The following is a 22,223-nucleotide window of genomic DNA, read 5'->3' on the forward strand; positions in this document are numbered from 1 at the left end:
TCTTTACCGTCTTTTCCCAAATCTTCCTGTTTTAAATGTTCCTTGTTCACGCCAACCTTTCCTTTTTCCTCTCTCCGTGTCTCCATGTCTTCTTTCCTGCTGCCCTTCACTCCTGGCAATCCACCTCCTCTCCCTTAAACATTTTCTCCACATTTCTTTCTTTCGTCCTCTTCTTACAACTATCTCTCCCTCTTTTCTCTCTCTCTCTGTATCTACCCAACACTTTACCCTTCTCATCCTCCTCCTTCTACCCCTGGCCCAGCCCCCCTCACTCTGCCCCTGTTCCTCGCCCCGGCCTCGGCCCTGTCCCTCGCCACGGTCCCGGTGGCAGAGCCCCCCCTGACCCACTCCCCCCTGTGTCCTCCGCTGCCCCCGCTGCCCCCCAGCAGATAGGGGGAATGGTGTGGGATTTCCTGGGAAAGTGAGTGCTCTGCCCCTGGCACTTCAGCTCGGCTGCCCTCGTGGTTTACGTCTGCGACTGCGACTGCACCTGCATCTGGTCTCACCTGTCCGTATGTCTGTCTGTCCGGGTCTGCCTGCTGTCAGTCTGTACGACTGAGAGATCCACAGATCTTTATACCAACGCTATGGGCTCTCTGCTGCTCTCATCTGTTCATTTCTTTGGTTTGATTTGGAAGCCCATCAGCTCATCCATGTTATGTAAAGATCACTGGATCTGTTTTGCAACTTTCATGGCAGAAGTTTTGCAAAATTCTGCATCTGTGTGTGTGTGTGTGTGTGTGTGTGTGTGTGTGTGTGTGTGTGTGTGTGTGTGTGTGTGTGTGTGTGTGTGTGTGAGTGTGTGTGTGTGTGTGTGTGAGAGTGTGTGTGTGTGTGTGTGTGTGAATGTGTGAATGTGTGTGTGTCCGTGTGTGTGTGTGTGTGTGTGTGTGCGTGCATGCTTTGTGTGTGAGTGTGTGTTATGTTGCATGTGCATGTGTTTGTATCATTGTGTGCATGTCTTCAACCTGTTTCTCCACCCGTGTCTGTCTGCACACCCTTTATGATTCAGTAACTAAGGTGAGAATGGGAAATTGAAAAAAAGAAACGTTATACAGTGCCTCCTATAAATTATTCATACCCCTTGACTTATTCCAAATTGTGTTGGGTTACAGCTGGATTGTGAAACATTTGCCCATTATTCTTTTCAAAATTCTTCAAGCTCTGTCGAATTAGTTGTTGATCATTGCTAGACAGCCATTTTTAGGTCTTGCCATAGATTTTCTTTTAGCAGATTTAAGTAAAAAATGTAACTCGGTCACTCAGGAACATTCAATATCTTCTTGGTAAGCAACTCCAGTGTAGATGTGGCCTTGTGTTTTAGTTATTGTCCTGCTGAAAGGTGAATTCCTCTCCCAGTATCTGTTGGGAAGCGGACTGAACCAGGTTTTCCTCTAAGATTTTGCCTGTGCTTAGCTCCATTCCGTTTCTTTTTTTATCCTGAAACACTTCCCAGTCCTTAACACTTACAAGCATACCCATAACATGATGAAGCCACCACTATGCTTGGAAATATGGAGAGTGGTACTCTGTAATGTATTGGATTTCCCCCAAACATAATACTCAGGACAAAAAGTGTATTGTTTTGCCACAGTTGTTGCATTATTACTTTAGAGCATTGTTGCAAATAGGATGCATGTTTGGGAATATTTGTATTTTGTACAGGATTCTTTCTTGCCGTCCCCATTCCTCTCCAGCAATTGAGTTAGGAAAGACGCCTGTATCTTTGTAGTGACTGGGTGTATTGATACACCATCCAAAGTGTATCTTCACCATGCTCAAAGGGAAATTCAATGTTTACTTTTTTTCATATTGAATGCTCAAATATAAACAATTAGCTGGCGCACACCCAGAGAAAATGATTTTATGTAGAGGTGCTGACTAACGGCGAATAAACTATAAGCTATAAAAAAATAGAGTCGCACACTCTATATATAAACTCCCAGTAATTTATTGAGTAAATCACCAATGTGTTCGGCATCACTGTGCCTTCTTCAAGACATTGGATAACCTCCCTGGTCTTTGTGGTTGAATTTGTGTTTGAAATGAAATGTTCGACTGAGGGACCTTACAGATAATTGTATGTAAGGGGTCCACAGATGAGGTTGTCATTCAAAAATCATGTTCAACACTATTATTGCACACAAAGTGAGTCCATGCAACTTATTGTGACCTATTGAGCACATTTGTACTCCTGAACTTATTTAGGCTTGCCATAACAACGGGGTTAATTAATTTGTAAAAATGTTGAAAAGCATAATTCCACTTTGACATGATGTTGTGTTTAGGCCAATGACAAGAAAACGCCATTTAACCCATTTTAAATTCAGGCTGTAACACAACACAATTTGAAAAAGTAGAGGGGTGTGAATACTGACGGCATTGTGTATGACTAAACTAACTATATCACAAACGAATCAATCATCTGTAGTTGATGTATGAATGACCAGAAACATACAGTATATTGTACTAATAATGAACTTGTCCATATGTTCAAAAACACATTTAACAAATACAATTGTACATATACAAGCCATAATGATATCATATACTGTATATGTCTTATATATGTCAGTTTTGGTATATACAACATATGTATTCCTTTTCAATTATACATGCCCTGTTCACATCCTTTAACATGAGTTCTCTCATTACAACAGAATACCATTATAGGATCTGTACTGTAGAAAATGCACATATTGTACATGTACCTTACACACACACACACACACCATTTTATGTGTTATTTTGTGTGTTGGCTGTTTGGTGTAGCTTGTGTACAGCAGTAAGGTCTTTGGAGTTGTGTCCTTCTCCTGCCATGAGCACGCTGCTTCCCCTGCTCATTCCAACTCCCCATCTGCCCGCTTGCCCCCTAATCCTCCCCCACAACCAGTCTCACAATTTATACTTCAATACCTCCACCCTACTACTCACAGTGAAACCCATCCTCTCTAAACTGACTTCTCCCCTGCTCTCCCTTGGTCTCCCTGCCCACTCCCCTGCCCTGCCCTGCCCGGCCCTGCCCTGCCCTCTCCCCTGCCCTGCCCACTCCCCTGCCCGGTCCTGCCCTGCCCTCTCCCCTGCCCGGTCCTGCCCTGCCCTCTCCCCTGCCCACTCCCCTGCCCAGCTTGCTGTGCCAGATGTAAAGGCTAGCTCTCAGCCTAGTAGCCTGGCCTGCATGACTAGAGCTGCAGTGCTCCAGGTCAACTGTGCCCTGCTCAATGAGTGAGCTGCTTTAGTAGGTAGGGTCTGTATGTCCTCTATTGAACCCACACAGAGCCTGGTTTGTTTTGGTCCAGAGGGGTGTCAGTCAGTTGTTTGGACCCCTCTGTCTGTCTGGCTGCCATGGCTCCCTTGACTGGTTCCCTTGCTGCCTTGCCCACTTGGGCTCCTCTCCGCCTTGCTGTCTAGCTATACCAGCTCTCTTGTCCCCCTCCCTCCTTCTAGCCTACCCCCGCTCGCTCCCCCTCTCTCTAGCCCGGCTGGTGTCCTGACTGCATGCCCGGCCCACACTCACAGGCTGTGCAGCCAACAACTAATACACAGGCAGGGTTCTAACCTGGCTGTCAGAGGAGAAGATGTATCCTGTGCATCCTTCATTAGCTTTGTCTGTCAGGCTGCTGTGTCCTTCAGTGACTGACTCTCATTGGTGCTTCTGATGATGATGATCTCCCCTGTCTGTCTCTGAATAGACTCTGTTGTCGGGTCCTCTGTTGTCATTCTTCTTTTCTGTTATGATTCTAACGTTTCTATGGTTTCTTTTACTCTTCTCCTCCTCTTTTCCTCCTGTCTCCTGTGTGCGCTGCTGCTTCCTCTTGTCGTACCATCCCTCCTTCCTCCTCTTCCTCCTCCTCTTCTTCCTCTCCTCCACCTGCAGCCTAGCACCCAGGTAAGTAGCGAACCCCTTTTGGCATGCCCCCCCCCACCAACACCCTACACCTCCATTCCTCCACCTGAGAGGTGCAACTACCCCCCTCCAATCTAACTCTTGCTGCCTAAACCTGTGAGTCATTTCTGAACATATTAACATGGACTTGTCTATGTCTCATCTGTGTCTCATTTTTGTCTCCTGTATTATTTTTCCTGTATGTCTCCAGAATGTTTTTCATTGATTTTTATATCAAAATGTCAGTGTAATTGACAGTACCTGTATGTCTAACCTGAGTTTCCTGTGGTATGTTGTGTCCATCTCTACGTGTTTCTAATGAGTCTCACAGTCACCTTGTATTTAACATTTATACGTGTGTTATGCTGTTGGAGTTCTGTATGTCTTGTTCAAGTGTTATACTGTATTTACAGACAACGTGCAGTAGACAAAGTATTAGTAATGCCTCAAAAGTTGTTTCCCCAACACAAAGGGAAATGATCAGGAACGATTGGTATCAGTTGTCCTGGTAGTGGTGCAGTATAAAGATGGGTAGTATGACTGTAGAGGGTTGAACTCTGACCTCCTCTGTGGTACTCCATCCAGGCAGGCCAAGGAGCAAGTTACTAAGAAGGGGGGTCCCAACCTCAAACTAGGCCCCCAAGGGGACAAGAAGCCTGGTCAGATAGTGGGGGATCCTCGAAAGGACAACACCATGGACTCAGGACAGCATGTAAAGGTGTGTTTATATATGTATAGTATGTGTGTGTGAGACAGAAAGAGAACGATTTCTCATCATAGTTTAACATGGTAGTGCATGTAGAGGAGCGAAAGAACGTGAGGGGATATAGAGAGAGGAGAAAGAGAGACAGACAGAGAGAGAGAGAGAGACAGAGAGAGAGAGAGAGAGAGAGAGACAGAGAGAGTGAGAGAGACAGAGAGAGAGACAGAGAGAGAGAGAGAGAGAGAGAGAGAGAGTAATCACATCCTCTGTTTGTGTATCAGCTGGAGGAGATGATGAACACCCTGGAGAGGACCAGACAGGAGCTGGACGCCACCAAGCAGCGCCTCTCGTCTACCCAGCAGTCCCTGCAGGAGAGAGACGGTCACCTGACAAACATGAGGCAGGAGCGCAGGAAACAGTTGGAGGAGATCCTGGAAATGAAGTATGCCACAGAAAATCATACTGTACATTAGCAGAGCAATGAAAACTATTGATATTCTTCATATTCGTGTTATATTCATTTAGAGTTTTCAAGAGGGGCTAGGGTCAAATCATTCATGTAGTACAATAATATAAAGCAGAACTTGCTTGGCCTTGTGAATGCTTTAAAGCCATCTCATGATCAATCTTTGGATGTGGAAAGAGGCATGTCTTGCCTCTCTCTCCCTTCCCCTCTCTCTGTATCTCTTGCTCTCGCTCTCTCTCACTCTCTCACTCTTCCTCTCTCTCCTCAGGCAACAGGCCCTGTTGGCAGCTATCAGTGAGAAGGACGCTAACATTGCTCTGCTAGAGCTGTCTGCCTCTGGGAAGAAGAAGACCCAGGAAGAGGTTTTGGCTCTGAAGAGGGAGAAGGACAGACTGATGCACCAACTCAAACAGCAGGTCAGGACTGGTGACAAAACGCAGGTGGACCTTGTATTCAACCTTTATTCAGGGTTGATGTCAATTCCATTTCAATTAAGTCAATTCAGTAAGCAAAATTAAAATTCCAATTCCCTTTCTTTCTCATGAAATAGTATTTTAAATTTTAATTAGAATTTCAGTTATCTTCCTGAATTGACTGAATTTAAATGGAATTGACCCCAACCCTGCTTTTATGTATACAGGAGATCCAACATGTATATCTTGCAGGAAGGACTTGCTCACGATAGCAGCAGTGGTCCGTTTTAAACTTTATTTCAACTACTTAGTTGCTACTCTCTCTCTTCTAACTAGATACATTCCTTGTCATTAGGTTCTCATAGTGACTAAGTCAGTGTTTGGTCTCTCGTGTTAAATTGTAGCACTGACATGTTTGTGTTTTGTTCCACAGACACAGAGCAGGATGAAGCTGATTGCTGACAACTATGAAGATGACCACTACCACCCCCATCCTCCTCACCACACCCAACCCCAGCAACCCCACCCGGGCCCCCAGGCTCAGCTCCCCCAGCCACAGTATCAGCACCCTCCTAACCCCCAGCAGCAGCAACAGCCTCCATACCCCCATGCCCCACACTCCCAGCACCCCCAGCCCCCACCCCAACAACACCCGCACCCCCAGCAGCCTCAACAGCAGTACCCCCCTCATCCACAGCAGCATCCACAGGGGCATCCCCAACAGCCTCCGCCTCAGCACCAACAACACCAACCACGGCCCCAGCACCCGCAACAAGCGCAGCACCCACACCCACAACAACAACACGCCCACCCAGGACAGCACCCCCATGGGCCTCCACCACAGCAGCAGCACCCCCACCTACAACAGCACCTCCAACAGCACCCACAACAGCATCCACAGCAGCACCCCCACGGCCCCCCTCTGCAAGCTCCCCACCCCCAGCACCCACATCCCCAGCAGCACCCCCACCACCCTCCACACGCTCCGCAACAGCACGGCGGACACCCCCGCCACCCACCCCCACACCACCGCGGAGGACCAGGGCCTGCCAGAGGACCCCCCCATGCCGGCCATCGCCCCTCCCCCGACCAGGTCAGATGTCTCTCTCTGTTGTGTTTACAATCAGGGCCTGGAACTATCCTCTCTGTGGTGTGGTGGTCTAATAGCTAGAGTGTTGCATTGTGGGTCTAAATCTACACGGTGTCTCAAATGGCACCCTATTCAGTAGTGAAGTACTTTTGTGCATTATTTCCCTACACCACATGGTATATCAGCAAGGTAGAGTTCAATGGTTATAGTTCATTCTTACTTATACAACAGGTGGGTCTAATCCTGAATGCTGATTGGTTAAAAGCGCATTCCAGCCTGTGTCTATTGCACAATTTACCACCGGCAAAATCTAGGACGATAAAATGCGTATTTACTTTGTTCCTTCTGACTGCGCAATCCAATATTTCATCAGGAATTGAAATGATAAACTTTATCTCCACTATAAAAAGTTTTTTTAAACTAAAATTTAGTTTTCAATGGCTGAGATTTGTATAAACCTTACTCTTTCAATATTCAAATTAGATCTCCAACTGTTCCATAGTAATGAACGTGTAGGGGTTGGGAGTCGGGACGAGAGAGAGGGGAAGGCAGTGTTTCTCAGCCAGTCAAAATCATGAATCAGCTGGCATCATTTTTATGGATATATCAAATCAAATCAAAGTTTATTTGTCACTTGCGCTGAATACAACAGGTGTAGTAGACTTTACAGTGAAATGCTTACTTACAGGCTCTAACCAATAGTGCAAAAAGGGTATTAGGTGAACAATAGGTAAGTAAAGAAATAAAACAACAGTAAAAAGACAGGCTATATACAGTAGCGAGGCTACATACAGACACTGGTTAGTCGGGCTGATTGAGGTAGTATGTACATGTAGATATGGTTAAAGTGACTATGCATATATGATGAACATAGAGTAGCAGTAGCGTAAAAGAGGGGTTGGCGGGTGGTGGGTGGGACACAATGCAGATAGCCCAGTTAGCCAATGTGCGGGAGCACTGGTTGGTCGGCCCAATTGAGGTAGCATGTACATGAATGTATAGTTAAAGTGACTATGCATATATGATAAACAGAGAGTAGCAGCAGCGTAAAAGGAGGGGTGGGGGAGGCACACAGTGCAAATAGTCCGGTTAGCCATTTGATTACCTGTTCAGGAGTCTTATGGCTTGGGGGTAAAAACTGCTGAGAAGCCTTTTTGTCCGAGACTTGGCACTCCGGTACCGCTTGCCATGTGATAGTAGAGAGAACAGTCTATGACTGGGGTCTTTGATAATTTTTAGGGCCTTCCTCTGACACCGCCTGGTGTAGAGGTCCTGGATGGCAGGCAGCTTAGCCCCAGTGATGTACTACCCTCTGTAGTGCCTTGCAGTCAGAGGCCGAGCAATTGCCGTACCAGGTGGTGATGCAACCAGTCAGGATGCTCTCGATGTTGCAGCTGTGGAACCTTTTGAGGATCTCAGGACCCATGCCAAATCTTTTTAGTTTCCTGAGTGGGAATAGGCTTTCTTGTGCCCTCTTCACGACTGTCTTGGTGTGTTTGGACCATTCTAGTTTGTTGTTGATGTGGACACCAAGGAACTTCAAGCTCTCAACCTGCTCCACTACAGCCCTGTTGATGAGAATGGGGGAGTGCTCGGTCCTCCTTTTCCTGTAGTCCATAATAATCTCTTTAGTATTGGTTATGAGGGATAGGTTGTTATTCTGGCACCACCCGGCCAGGTCTCTGACTTCCTCCCTATAGGCTGTCTCGTTGCTGTCGGTGATCAGGCCTACCACTGTTAACTGCAAACTTAATAATGGTGTTGGAGTCATGCCTGGCAATGCAGTCGTGGGTGAACAGGGAGTACAGGAGAGGACAGAGCATGCAACACTGGGGAGCTCCATTGTTGAGGATCAGCGTGGCAGATGTGTTGCTACCTACCATCACCACCTGGGGGCGGCCCGTCAGGAAGTCCAGGATCCAGTTGCAGAGGGAGGTGTTTAGTCCCAGGATCCTTAGCTTAGTGATGAGCTTTGAGGACACTATGGTGTTGAATGCTGAGCTGTAGTCAATGAATAGCATTCTCACATAAGTGTTCCTTTTGTCCAGGTGGGTAAGAGCAGGGTCGAGTGTAATAGAGATTGCATCATATTTGGATCTGTTTGGGCGATATGCAAATTGGAGTGGGTCTAGGGTTTCTGGGATAATGGTGTTGTGAGCCATTAACAACCTTTCAAAGCATTTCATGGCTACGGACGTAAGTGCTACGGGTCTGTAGTCATTTAGGCAGGTTACCTTTGTGTTCTTGGGCACAGGGACTATGGTGGTCTGCTTGAAACATGTTGGTATTACAGACTTAATCAGGGACATGTTGAAGATGTCAGTGAAGACACCTGCCAGTTGGTCAGCACATGCCCGGAGCACACGTCCTGTTAATCCGTCTGGCCCCGCAGCCGTGTGTATGTTGACCTATTTAAAGGTCTTGCTCACGTCGGCTACGGAGAGCGTGATCACACAGTCGTCCGGAACAGCTGATGCTCTCATGCATGCCTCAGTGTTGCTTGCCTCGAAGTAAGCATAGAAGTGATTTAGCTCATCTGCTAGGCTTGTGTCACTGGGCAGCTCGCTTGTGTCACTGGGCAGCTCGCGGCTGTGCTTCCCTTTGTAGTCTGCAATAGTTTGCAAGCCCTGCCACATAAGACGAGCGTCGGAGCCGGTGTAGTATGATTCAATCTTAGCCCTGTATTGACGCTTTGCCTGTTTGATGGTTCGTCGCAGGGCATAGCAGGATTTCTTGTAAGCTTCTGGGTTAGAGTCCCGCACCTTGAAAGCGGCAGCTCTACCCTTTAGCTCAGCGCGAATGTTGCCTGTAATCCATGGCTTCTGGTTGGGGTATGTTCTGTCACTGTGGGAACGACGTCCTCAATGCACTTATTGTTAAAGCCAGTGACTGATGTGGTGTACTCCTCAATGCCATCGGAAGAATCCCGGAACATGTTCCAGTCGGTGATAGCAAAACAGTCCTGTAGTTTAGCATCTGCTTCATCTGATCACTTTTTTATAGACCAATATATACAAAGAAATGTGAAATGAAAAAAAGGTAAAACGAAGTACAGCTAGTTTGCAGTCTTTCCAGCTTCAGTTTGAAGTTATTGTGTTAGCTGTGTTATTGGCTAACTCTTCAGAACAACAGTGTCCTAACGAGAGAGCATATTTTCTATGCTAGGCGAAATTGTGATTCATTAGCTCATTGTTATGGATGTATCCAAATAAATATCACCTTAAAACATCTTCAACAAATGCAGCAACTGTTGTTATTCTGTCTGCACTGTTGGATTTGACTATAAGTTAGCCGTAGTTGGCTAGCTAGCAATTAAGGGACAAGAACGTTACCAGCCAGTATGGCAATGGAACATTTAGAATGAAAGACTGGGTCACATCCATATATATAGAACAAAAAAGCTGAATGACTTGGTCGTGTCTCTGGCAATCGAACCAATAGAACGAACGGCCAGCCGGCTGGGATAGCAACCTTAGATTTGTTTCGGGACTATATCTTGTGAAAGGATGAAATAGTATGAATAAATTCATTAGAATTCAAATTTTTTATTAAAACATGTCAATCATTATTTGAATACGTTGGTAACATTGGTCTTGGGCCTAACAACACCCGTGCCAATATATCCTTCAAACACCGGCTTCTCGGGCGTTAGCACTTAAATGTTATACGTTTGAAAACATTATTGGCATTGTGGGATTTGATTTTCATGATACCAAGCATGGATTTATGGTTTGGTTAGCTAAACTAGCAAGGCTGTTTGTTTGGTTATCAAGGCAACTACTGTATCTATCTAGTAAACTTGTTAACTACTTCATTTGAATGTTTCTAGTGGCAAATGTGTTACTGCATATCCTTGGACATCCTGCAATAATTTTCTGTTTAGACAGTTCTTATTCATGGTAATTCACCCTTACGAAAAATATATTGCAGTCAGAGAGCAGTATAACTGCAGTACACTACAGTATAACTGCAGTTAGTGTGCAGTAATAACTCCAGTTAGAGTGCTGTATAAATGCAGTATGCTGCAAATACTCCGTCCAAAATAAAACAATTTTTACTGCAGTAATTTTGCAGTTTAACTGCATTTACAGCGCAGTATAACTGCTGTTCAACTGCAGTTATTCTGCAATTGCTGAGTCCAAAATACCACAGTCGACTGCAGTTACTGCGCTTTTACTGCAGTTTTAAACTTAAACTCATTTTTTTGTACAGGATCACTACGGAGCTATAGCCGGTGCGTCGAGGAACACACGTTCCACGTCATTCATTATTTTCCATAGAATGCATATCCCCTCGTTGACTAATACATAACCTTTGACTTATACTAACTTCTTTCTACTCTCTTTACTTCCTGCTGACCTTCCCTGCCGGCCATATAACACTGTCACCGATAGGATGACGAGGAGGGCATTTGGGCGTAATCGTGTCCATGACAACCAAAGCTCTGACGTTCGGAGGGGTGAGATGTTTTGAAACAACTTCCTGCCTTTTCTGTGTTAGGAGTGTGCTGTGGTAAAAACATGTTTTGCTGACTGATAAGTAACTCTCCCTCCCTCCCCCTCTCGTTTGTAGATGATTCAGTTACTGTTGGAGGAGCACAGCCATTCCATGATGCTGAAATACATTGACTACCTACCAACCTTTTGTTACCACCATACAATCCACACTTCAATGGGGCCTTTATTTTTATTTTTTGATGAGGAGGAGGAGGAGGAAGAGGAGGGATGAAGCAGGTGGGAGGGCCAGATGAGGAGACTGATAGTTGAGGTACAACCCAGTTCTAGATTCAGACCAACTTAATGTGGAGAGTCCTCTTTAGGTTGCAAAATTCCCAGGTTTTTGAGAAATGCTTATTCTTTCCTGATTCCAGGAATCTTCCATCCGGGATACATTTATAGATGTAGAATAAAGCACTGTGAGTTACTGGTTAGTGTTCAGTCGACGATCACTGTAAGTGGACAGTAACGACCGTAGTGCTGATTGTACTATTGTGTGTGTTTTTACAGGTGACTGAAGAGCCATCATGTGAAGAGGGGCAGCTACAGCTCTTTGAGAGTGACTCTGGGGAGGAGGAGTCTTCCAGCAGACACATAGGTGTTGTGAAGTTAGACTGGGTTGGACAGACTGGGCCCCACTCAGACAGACAGATATCTGAGCTGTCTGGTCTCAGCTCTGTGGTTCTGCTCACACAGCCAAACTCACACAACCACTCTGGTATAGTTGTCAAGATGCTCAGCTCACCTGTCTGTCACCTGACGTCCCTACAGAGCCCCACCCACTCTCATAAGACTAGCTGCACTCTTCACCCACTTGGCTAAGATCTAACGACTGGCTCTGCCCTGTTTACATGAGGTGCGTTCAGTTCAATTGAACATTTGCTACATTGCGGAACAGTTTGTACTGAACAAAACGTTTCCCCAAAACATTCTTGTACGTTCTTGAACAGACTTCTAGGTACGTTTCCTCCCGTTTGGGCGGGTGTGGCTTGAAGCAATGAGTGACATATTTAAAGGGAAGTGGCCATGTTGACAGCAGTCATTCAGTACAGCACTGTTTCTGTTCAATGGAACGTTCCAGAACGTAAAAATGTACTAAACCCAGTCCTGGCTTGCTCCCCCGTTCTCACCAACCTGCATCTAATTGGTTCACTCTCCTGTCTCCGCCTGCTTTGCTTACCTGAGCTTTTCACCTGATTAGTTCCTCTGTATCAACAGTCCTTTCTCTGATTGGTTCACCTGACTGGCTCCGCCCTGTTTACCTGATTGGCCCCACCCTGCTGACCCCCGGCTGGCTGTGATTGGCTCCCTTGCCTGGCAGGCTCCACCCTACTGACAGTCAAACACAGCAGCTTCACAGTGCTTCTTTTACTATGTTGTGTTTTGTTGTTTTCTCTTTGTCAGAGATAGCCTGCTCTCTTTCCACATATTTAATGAAGTGCCGTACAGTTACAGCTTTAGTTCACATTTACATATGCGTTACAGCTAACCTACTTCAGAGGAAGTTCCTTTGCTGTATGTCTAAAAGTGAAGTTGTGCTACTTATTTTTTATTTTTTTAATCTGTTGAGTCTGTTTCATTTGCAGTGCTTGACCATGGCTATGAGTGCTTTGTGCAAAGTGAATCAGAACAAGGAAGAGCTCTTATCTGAACGAAGCAGCCACTAGAGCTCTAATCTGACCAATGGGCAGCCACGGTCCTTGCCTCGACTACTGAAGGTTTCCCTGTGCCGTTAATGTGCAGTCTGGCATGGCCTTATGGGCAGGGCCCTGTCTTGGGGGTGTCGCAGGGACTTTGGGCTTAGGGCTGCCATCTGTGTATCTCTCCTGTTACCTCAGTTGAACCAGATGCAGTCAGAACTCCAATCTATGCAGACGTCAGAACTAATAATGCCACTTTGAATCCAGTCATGAGTCAAGGGCACCAATCAAAAAGTGTTTAGATGTATTAAAGCAGCACGAGTACCAATCAGAATGGTCTATTCAGAACATACACCAATCAGATAACGTTGTTATAATGTGTTTCTCAGCGTGATATGCACCTATGCACCTCCTCCTCCCCTGTTGCAGGGATACTTCTAATGGTGCTTTAGATCACTGGTGCTCACACAACATGGTGTCCAACCAGAGAAACAGCTGAGAGACATGGCCATTGGACATTGTGCATCCATGTCATTCAATAGGGAGTTGATCCCAAAACCTGATGTGCTTATAAACTGTAGAAGACTGTGTTGTACATAGAATCAGCTGGAGAGACTCTGAGGAAATGGTGCAAGGAGGCTATAGATTTTATATGTTTGATGCCATCCATGGACACCCATGAGATTTCCTGCCATACCTTTACAGCCATCTCTCCTGCTCATTGACTGCCTCCTTCCTCCTCCTCAACTTCTTCATCTCCCCTTTCTTCTTCTCTTTCAGCAGTCTATGCTAACCCAAATCCAAACCTAGTGACTCGTTTTGTCCTTCTCAACAAGGTGGCCTGTGCCTCATTCATATATATATATATATATATATATATATATATATATATATATATATATATATATATATAGAGAGAGAGAGAGAGACAGAAAGGTCTATGTAGTGTGTCTATGTGTGGTCAGAATATTGTCAGTAACAAAACATATTGAGGATAAAAATACATGTTTTATTTAATTTTTCTAACTGTCCAAAGGATAGAGAAAACCCTTATTCAGTGTGTGAAGTGACGTATGTGACTTTCCTCTGTTTGTACAAGAAAAAACTCCTTAGCAGCAAGCAACATTCCCTGTCTGTGGTTCTCACAAAGGATAGTCTGGCCTAAGAAACCTTGAGACACAGCCCAATGCAAAGCAGTGAGAAAATGATTCCATTCTCATTTAGAAGAGCTAATGTTACATTCCTGTTGCAGTGTGAGAAATCTATTTTGAGACTCTCTCACACACACACACACACACACATACATACACACACACACACACATACATACACACACACATACATACATACATACATACATACATACATACATACATACATACATACATACATACATACATACATACATACATACACACACACAATTGGGTTAGTGAGACCTTAGTCTTCTCACAGAGGGGAAGACATTCTATTTTTGCAGCTCACTAAAGTAGCAAAGATATTATTTTCTGCAGCACAGCGGATAGAAATTTGCACTTGTGAGTGAGGACTATCACTACCTTTGTTAAAAAGGAGGTTTGGAGTGACTCTGTCGTTGCATATGCATTGTCCAGCGGTCTCTGTGTTTTGTTTGTTGTTGTCTTCATGCTGTTGTGTACCCAGATGTGGTGACATATGTGACAGTTGAGTGTGTAGAAAACCACACTTCTAGTGAGAAAACATCCAAGACTGTTACATCCCCCCACTCCCACCACCACCACCACCACCTGCCCCCCTCCGTCCTCCATGGTGTGTGTGTGTGTGTGTGTGTGTGTGTGTGTGTGTGTGTGTGTGTGTGTGTGTGTGTGTGTGTGTGTGTGTGTGTGTGTGTGTGTGTGTGTTTCCCTCCTTGTGGCTGATATCATAACTGTTGTAGAAAAGTGCCCCATCCTCCATTGGGATCCAAACAGAAGTGATCCCTATACGATCGTCACCTCAACACAGAATACAGACAGGACAGTTGCCTCACAACTCCTCCTCCGATTGACTAACAATCACCAGTTCGGATTAAATCAAATTGAAGAAAATAAAGGCGTTGTGTGGATGTTGTATTTGTGTTTTCAATGTCAGAGATTGGTACTAATGATCTGTAAAAGGAAAGGCAATCCAGAAGAGCACACGGATGGAGGCGCGAATAACCTCTGACTTTACCATCATGGGGAACGGATTCAGAATCCTCAATTTTCAGGTCATTTACAACTGAATACTTGAAGTAGGGGGTTCTCCTACTATGAGAAGTGAATATCCAGCACTTGGTATATAGAACACGGTAGAACACGTGGAACACTTCATTGTGCTGATGCATGCAGATTTTTACGTAATGTGCCAACTGAGTGTGAAAGGTTGGGGAGAATCTCCTATCCTCTATGCAGAGTGAGATCTTGAGGTACAATCAAACTGTTAAGGTTTCATCAATGGCCTATCAGTTAACATACATCAGGGTTGTGTTCATTAGGGCACGCAATGTTTTAAAATGTTTAGCAATGGAAAATGAGAATGAGCCTTTCTCATCGGACAAGTCCCAAGTAATCCTTCCCTGTATCAGTGCATTTTTTTTCTGTTTGGTGCCTAATGAACACGACCCAGGAGTTGAAGGCCAACAGACATCACCAATAGTAATTGAAGGAGTAAAAGACCTGGTTCAGAGTATGAGAAGCCTAATACAGGAAAACAGATTAACTTTCTTTGTCATGTACAAGTTGCATTTGATTTATTGTATGATGTTGAAAATGCAAACCTTTGGATGAAACAAAACACTGTGACCAACGGCAGATTTTTCTTTTTTTACTGAACAATTGCGTTAATTTTTTGTATTTAAGTTTTTCTTGATTACATTTTTTTTATCAGTTTGGCTTATTGAATATGTCAGTTTGGGACTGTACTATTTGTAATAGTAAATGTTTTCTGCTGTACAGTAAAGATTTAGGAACAAGATAAATGTGTGTCCAGCATGCTGAATGATTACTTGTGTGAACGTGGGCTTATTTCCCATGATGCTCCAGTTCTCATACATGAATTGCCTCTGCATCGTGACAGTGTGATGTTGTGTTTGAGAGTGGTGTGTGTCTCCTCACCTTCCGTGTCCCCCTAGTAGACAACCTGTGCAGTGTTATGAGAGAGGCGGCATATTTTTGGGGTGTTACGCGTGTAAATCTGTGAAGTGTGTGTGTGTGTGTGTGTGTGCGCATGCATACGTGTGTATGTGTACTGTAGGTGTGTGTGCGCGCATGTGTAAGAGCTAAAGAAATAGTGAGAGAGAATCAAAACACTCTGTTGCAGGAAACGCCCTGAGAGAAAGAGAGAGAATGTTATGTTCAGCATGGATACTGTGTTTTAAAACCTACTGTAGGAGGCTGTGTCCACTGCCCCAGACGTTTGCTATTGTATGTGCTGTATCAGAATATTACTAATGAGTGTTGGCCAGCTTGTTTATATTCATTCAATAAAGGTGACTTTCTTTCAGACGTGTATGAGGGCTGGTCTCTATGTATATAGTACTGTATGTCTGGTTATAAACTACACATGAAGAACTGAGAACACATGCATATTTTCACTATGTATCATAGCTATGATACCTCTCCTACGGTATTATAGCCACCTCTCGTCACCTAAGAAAACTAACCTGCTGGTTGGTTGACCATGCTGTACAAATGTGCATTCATGGTACTGTATATAAAACAATTACATGATCAGCCTGTGGAATGTAAGTAATTGTGTACTGTGTGATTGAGGTGTTACTGCTAATGAACAATCTCCATTTTACTAATATACTGCATCTGTATAAAGGTAATTGGACAACAGAAGACACATAAAATATGTTTTTTTTCTCCCAGAATGAGTAAGATGCTCGTTTGACTTTTTGTCACTGCTAGATGCTGTTTCGTCTCTCCAAGCTCAAGGTTCGTGAGATAACATTGTTACGGGTGACATAGTAAGATGTCCACACACTTTCGTTTTACAGTAGTTTTTTGATTTTAACGATTTTCGTTTCCCCATTAAATGAAATGTGCAAACAATATTTTAGTCAGTCACTCATCTGTTTAGTAAAAGGCTAGTTAACTTAATATGGAGATTCACTGTCTCTCTGTGTTCTCTGTTTGTGGATACAATGATATTAAAGAAGTGAACCTAAGTCTTAGACAATATTGGAGATTTAACAAATTGACGTAGTGCGAAATATTATTTTCCTCTAATCTCACAGACCTTCCTCAGCCTAGTCTGACAGTGTGTCCTCCAGTCATCAGAGAGAGAGACCATAATATGCACATATTAGCAACTGAGACTGAGGAGCTGGCCATTTACAATGGGCACCTTTTCATCCAAGCTACTCAATACTGCCCCTGCAGCCATAAAAAGTTAACGAGTCCAACGAGAAGGATATACTGCTTTCCCGGGACAGACCCAAATCCCCGTCATTTGTGTGAAGAAAAGACAGAGGAAAAAGGGGGGCAGGTTGGGCTGCCTTCTGAGAATCCGTAGACGATCGAGTAAACTCTCACTGCCATCCGTTCTATTGGCTAACGTGCAATCATTGGAAAATAAAATTGATGACCTCCAATTTAAGAATATCCTTCGAACAGGACATTTAAAATTAATATCTTATGTTTCACAGAGTCGTGGCTGAACGACAACACGGATAATATAGAGATATCGGAATTTTTCATGCACCGGCAGAACAGAACCGGCAGAACAGAGAAGCTGGTAAGACGATGGGTGGGGGTGTGTGTGTATTTGTCAATAACAGCTGGTGTGCGATGTCTAATATTAAAGAAGTCTCAAGGTATTGCTCGCCTGAGGTAGAGTACCTTAAGATAAGCTGTATACCACACTATCTAACGAGAGTTCTCATCTATATTATTCATAGCCATCTATTTACCACCATGCCTGCACTAAGACTGCATTCAACCAACTCTATAAGGCCATAAGCAAACAAGAAAAGACTCATCCAGAAGCGGCGCTCCTAGTGGCCGGGGACTTTAATTGCAGGCAAACTTAAATCTGTTTTTGCACATTTTTATCAGCTTATCACATGTGCAACCAGAGGGGGAAAAACTCTAGACTACCTTTACTCCACACACAGAGATGTATACAAAGCTCTAATTCTATCCTCCTGTTTCCTGCTTACAAGCAAAAACTAAAGTAGGAAGTACCAGTGACTCGCTCAATGCAGAAGTTGTCAGATGACGCGGATGCTACGCTACAGGACTGTTTTGCTAGCACAGACTGTAATATGTTCCGGGATTCATCCAATGGCATTGAGGAGTATTCCACCTCTGTCATCGGCTTCTTCAGTAAGTGCATCGCCGACATCGTCCCCACAGTGACCGTACATACCCCAACCAGAAGCCACGGATTACAGGCAACATTTACATCAGCTGATGAAAATACATTTGATTGATTGATTGATTAAAATAAATACTGTTTTGCCCCCAGAGGAACCATCAAACAAGCAAAGCGTCAATACATGATTAGGATTGAATCCTACTACACCTAGTCTGACGCTCGTCGGATGTGGCAGGGCATGAAAACTATTATGGACTACAAAGGGAAACCCAGACGCGAGCTGCCCAGTGACGCGAGTCTACCAGACGAGCTAAATGCCTTTTATGCTCGCTTCGAGGCAAGCAACACTGAAGCATGCATGAGAGCACCAGCTGTTCTGGATGACTGTGTGATTATGCTCCCGGTAGCCAATATAAGTAAGACCTTTAAACAGGACAACATTCATAAAGCTTCGGGGCCAGATGGATTACCAGGACGTGTACTCAAAGCATGCGCAGACCAACTGCCAAGTGACTTCACTGACATTTTCAACTTCTCCCTGACTGAGTCTGTAATACCTACATGTTTCTAGCAGACAACTATAGTCCCAAGGAAGTGAAGGTAACCTGCCTAAATGATTACTATCCCTAGCACTCACATCGGTAGAAATGAAATTTGCATACCGCCACCAACAGATCCACAGATGACGCAATCTCAATCGCACTCCACATTGTCCTTTCCCACTTGGACAAAAGGAACACCTTGTGAGAATGCTGTTCATTGACTACAGCTCAGCGTTCAACACCATAGTGCCAAAGAGGCTCATCACTACAGATCCTGGGATTAAACACCTCCCTCTGCAACTGGATCCTGGACTTCCTGACGTGCCGCCCCCAGGTTTTAAGTGTAGGCTACAACACGTCTGCCACGCTGATCCTCAATACGGGGGCCCCTCAGGGTTGTGTACTTAGTCCCCTGTTCACCCACGACTGTGTGGCCAAACACGACTCCAACACCATCATTGAGTTTGCTTACGACACAACAGTGGTGGGTCTGATGACGACAACGATGAGACAACCTATAGGGAGGAGGTCAGAGAACTGGCAGTGTGGTGCCAGGACAATAACCTCTCCCTCAATGTGAGCAAGACACAGGAGCTGATCGTGGACTACAGGAAAAGGTGGGCAGAACAGGCCCCCAATAACATCGACGGGGCTGTAGTACTTTTTTGGGGGGGTATTTGTTTTAGACGGCATTGTTGTTTAAACTGTCTAGCGGAACCCTCCCACAACAGCCAGTGAAAGGGCAGCGTGCCAAATTCAAAACAACAAATCTCATAATTAAAATTCCTCAAGCATACAAGTATTTTGCACCATTTTAAAGATGCAATTCTCGTTAGTCCAGGCACAGTGTCTGATTTCAAAAAGGATTTACAGCGAAAGCAACACAAACAATAGGTCACCACCAAGCCACAGAAAAACACAGCCATTTTTTCCAGCCAAAGAGAGGAGTCACAAAAAGAAGAAATAGAGATAAAATGAATCACTAACCTTTGATGATCTTCATCAGATGACACTCATAGGACTTCATGTTACACAATACATTTATGTTTTGTTTGATAAAGTTCCTATTTATTTAAAAAAATCTGAGTTTGCATTGGCGCGTTACGTTCAGTAGTTCTAAAACATGTGGTGATATTGCAGAGAGCCACATCAATTTACAGAAATACTCCTAATAAACATTGATAAAGATTTGACTATTACACATGGAACTTTAGATAAACTTCTCCTTAAAAACTTATTCGGGATAGGGGGCATCATTTTCACTTTTGGATAAATAGTGTGCCCAATTTCAACTTCCTGCTACTCATCTCCAGAATATAAGATATGCATATTTGTAGATTTGGATAGAAAACACTGAAGTTTCTAAAACTGTTTGAATCATGTCTGTGAGTATAACAGAACTTATGTAGCAGGCAAAACCCTGAGGACAAATCATTCAGATTTTCTTTTTGAGGACACTGTCTATTCAATGTGTTTGCATTGGGAAACTAGATTTCTAAGGGCCTTGTTTGCTATTCCTACCGCTTCCAGTGGATGTCACCAGTCTTTAGAAATTGGTTGAGGTTATTCCTTTGTGTAATGAAGAAGTACGGCCATCTTGAATGAGTGCCATTTGAAATCTACTTTTTGAGAGAGGAGCATGACTTGAAAAGTAGCGTGAGTTTGTTGTCTTCCTGTATTGATTTCATCACTGCTGAAGTTAAAGGCATCCTCTCTTGGGTAATGCTGCTTTTAAGTTAGCTTTACGACAGTTTCAAAAATACATTTTGGATTGTTTTTATTTTCCTCAATTAGGGTACTGTCTTTCCAAGCTAGTCGGAAGACTTCCAGTTTGGTGGAGCGCCACTTCCGTTCCAGTTTTCTGGAAGATTGCCTCAAGGCTCGGGTATTTTCTGTATACCTGGGAGCAAATTTCTTTTGACAAATAATTATATTTTTTGGGGATGCGACTTCATCTAGGGTATTTCGCAAGGTTCAATGTAGATCCTCAGTTAGGTGGTTAACCTCTCTAGGGTAGGTGAGAGGGTAGCGTCCCAGCCAGTGTAACAGCAGGGCGCAAAATTCAAAACAACAGAAATCCCATAATTAAAATCCCTCAAACATACATGTATTTTACACCATTTTAAAGATACTCTGTGTTGCCCTTTTGGTGGATCCCCTTGTTAGCAGTTCCTCTTTCCACTTGTTTTTACCTCCTTTTGAGTTTTTCAGAAGTCAACTTTCAGAAGTCAGCCACAGTGTCAGATTTCAAAAAAGCTTTACGGAAAAAGCAAACCATGCAATAATCTGAGTCGGTGCTCAGAGCCCAATCAAGACACAAATATATCCGCTATATAATGCAGTCAACAGAAGTCAGAAGTAACATTATAAATCTTCATTTACATTTGCTGATCTTCGTCGGAATGCACTCCCAGGACTGAAACTTCCACAAGAAATGTTTGTTTTGTTCGCTAATGTCCATCATTTATGTCCAAATAAAACATTTCTCAGGTTTTTGTCTGCCATATGAGTTCTGTTATACTCACAGACATCATTCAAACAGTTTTAGAAACTTCAGAGTGTTTGATATCTAAATCTACCAATAATATGCATAATCTAACTTTTATGGCTTTGTAGCAGGCCATTTACTCTGGGCATGCTTTTCATCCGGACGTGAAAACACTGAAGTTAACAGATTTTTATACTCTGACGTCCTTGGGTAGGCTTTTGATGGTTCTTGGTTGGGGTCTGAGCAGATGGGACAAAACTAGATCTTTGGTATGACTGTGGGTAGGTTCAGAGACAAGTTGGACAAAACCCACTGAGTCGATGATGACTCCGAAATCCTTTTGGAGTGGGTCTCTATTCTTTCCATGTGAATATTAAAGTCATCAAAAATGTGAATATTATCTGCCATGACTACAAAGTCTGATAGGATTTCAGGGAATTTCAAGACTAGATGCTCAAAAGATGAAAACACATTCATCTTTTTTTTAAAAGACAGATTTGTTCAGTAGTAAATGTTAGCATCACCTCCACATTTGAGGGCTGCGTGGGGAATATGGTCACTAGTGTAACCAGGAGAAGAGGCCTCATTTAACACAGTAAAATCATCAGACTTGAGCCATGTTTCAGTCAGGCCAATCACATCAAGATTATGATCAGTGATTAGTTCATTGACTATGACTGCCTTGGAAGTGAGGGATCTAATAATAAGTAGCCCTATTTTGAGAAGTGAGAGATCACAATCTCTTTCAATAATGACAGGAATGGAGGTCTTTATTCCAATGAGATTGCTAAGGGGAACACTCTGCCATGTTTAGTTTTGCTCAACCTAGATCGAGGAACAGACATCGTCTGGGGATAGGTGAGCTGACAACACTGACTGTGCTAGTGGTAGACTCCACTAAGCTGGCAGGCTGGCTGACAGCCGACACATTTTTCTAGCTAACTTACACGCTGAAGCTATGTTGCGCTTGGTGACCTCTGACTGTTTCATCCTAACATTGTTGGTGCAGACGTGGATAACAATATCCCTATACTCTCTACACCAGCAGGTTGAACATTTCTGTTGGCTGAATGAGCGACAGTGCCACGAGTCCGACCGAGGGTGGCTTCCCTTCCCGGTCGGGTGGCGCTCGGCGGTCGTCGTCACCGGCCTATTAGCTGCCACTGATTGTCTTTCC

General features: G+C 44.0%; 1 protein-coding gene across 6 annotated transcripts in view; it reads left to right on the forward strand.

Moving 5' to 3' along the window:
• The window catches only part of erc2 (ELKS/RAB6-interacting/CAST family member 2), a 75,987-nt gene extending 59,792 nt beyond the window's left edge, over positions 1–16,195 (forward strand). For 3 of the 6 annotated variants that reach the window (XM_036950018.2, XM_090205232.1, XM_090205233.1), the window contains 7 exons: positions 4,472–4,604; positions 4,871–5,031; positions 5,324–5,471; positions 5,902–6,561; positions 10,953–11,017; positions 11,131–11,325; positions 11,565–16,195. In XM_036950018.2, coding sequence (XP_036805913.1) covers positions 4,472–4,604; positions 4,871–5,031; positions 5,324–5,471; positions 5,902–6,561; positions 10,953–10,979 — 1,129 coding nt within the window. In that variant the 3' untranslated portion in view covers positions 10,980–11,017; positions 11,131–11,325; positions 11,565–16,195. Of the gene's footprint in view, positions 1–262; positions 422–3,877; positions 3,890–4,471; positions 4,605–4,870; positions 5,032–5,323; positions 5,472–5,901; positions 6,562–10,952; positions 11,018–11,130; positions 11,326–11,564 lie in introns of all 6 variants that reach the window. The other 3 variants (XM_036950015.2, XM_090205231.1, XM_090205235.1) reach the window with 2 other exon arrangements.
• Positions 16,196–22,223: the final 6,028 nt, after the last annotated feature.

The sequence above is a fragment of the Oncorhynchus mykiss genome, chromosome 17 (genome assembly GCF_057628025.1).
Source record: "Oncorhynchus mykiss isolate SJ-2025 chromosome 17, ASM5762802v1, whole genome shotgun sequence".
In the NCBI taxonomy this organism is placed as follows: Eukaryota; Metazoa; Chordata; class Actinopteri; order Salmoniformes; family Salmonidae; genus Oncorhynchus; species Oncorhynchus mykiss.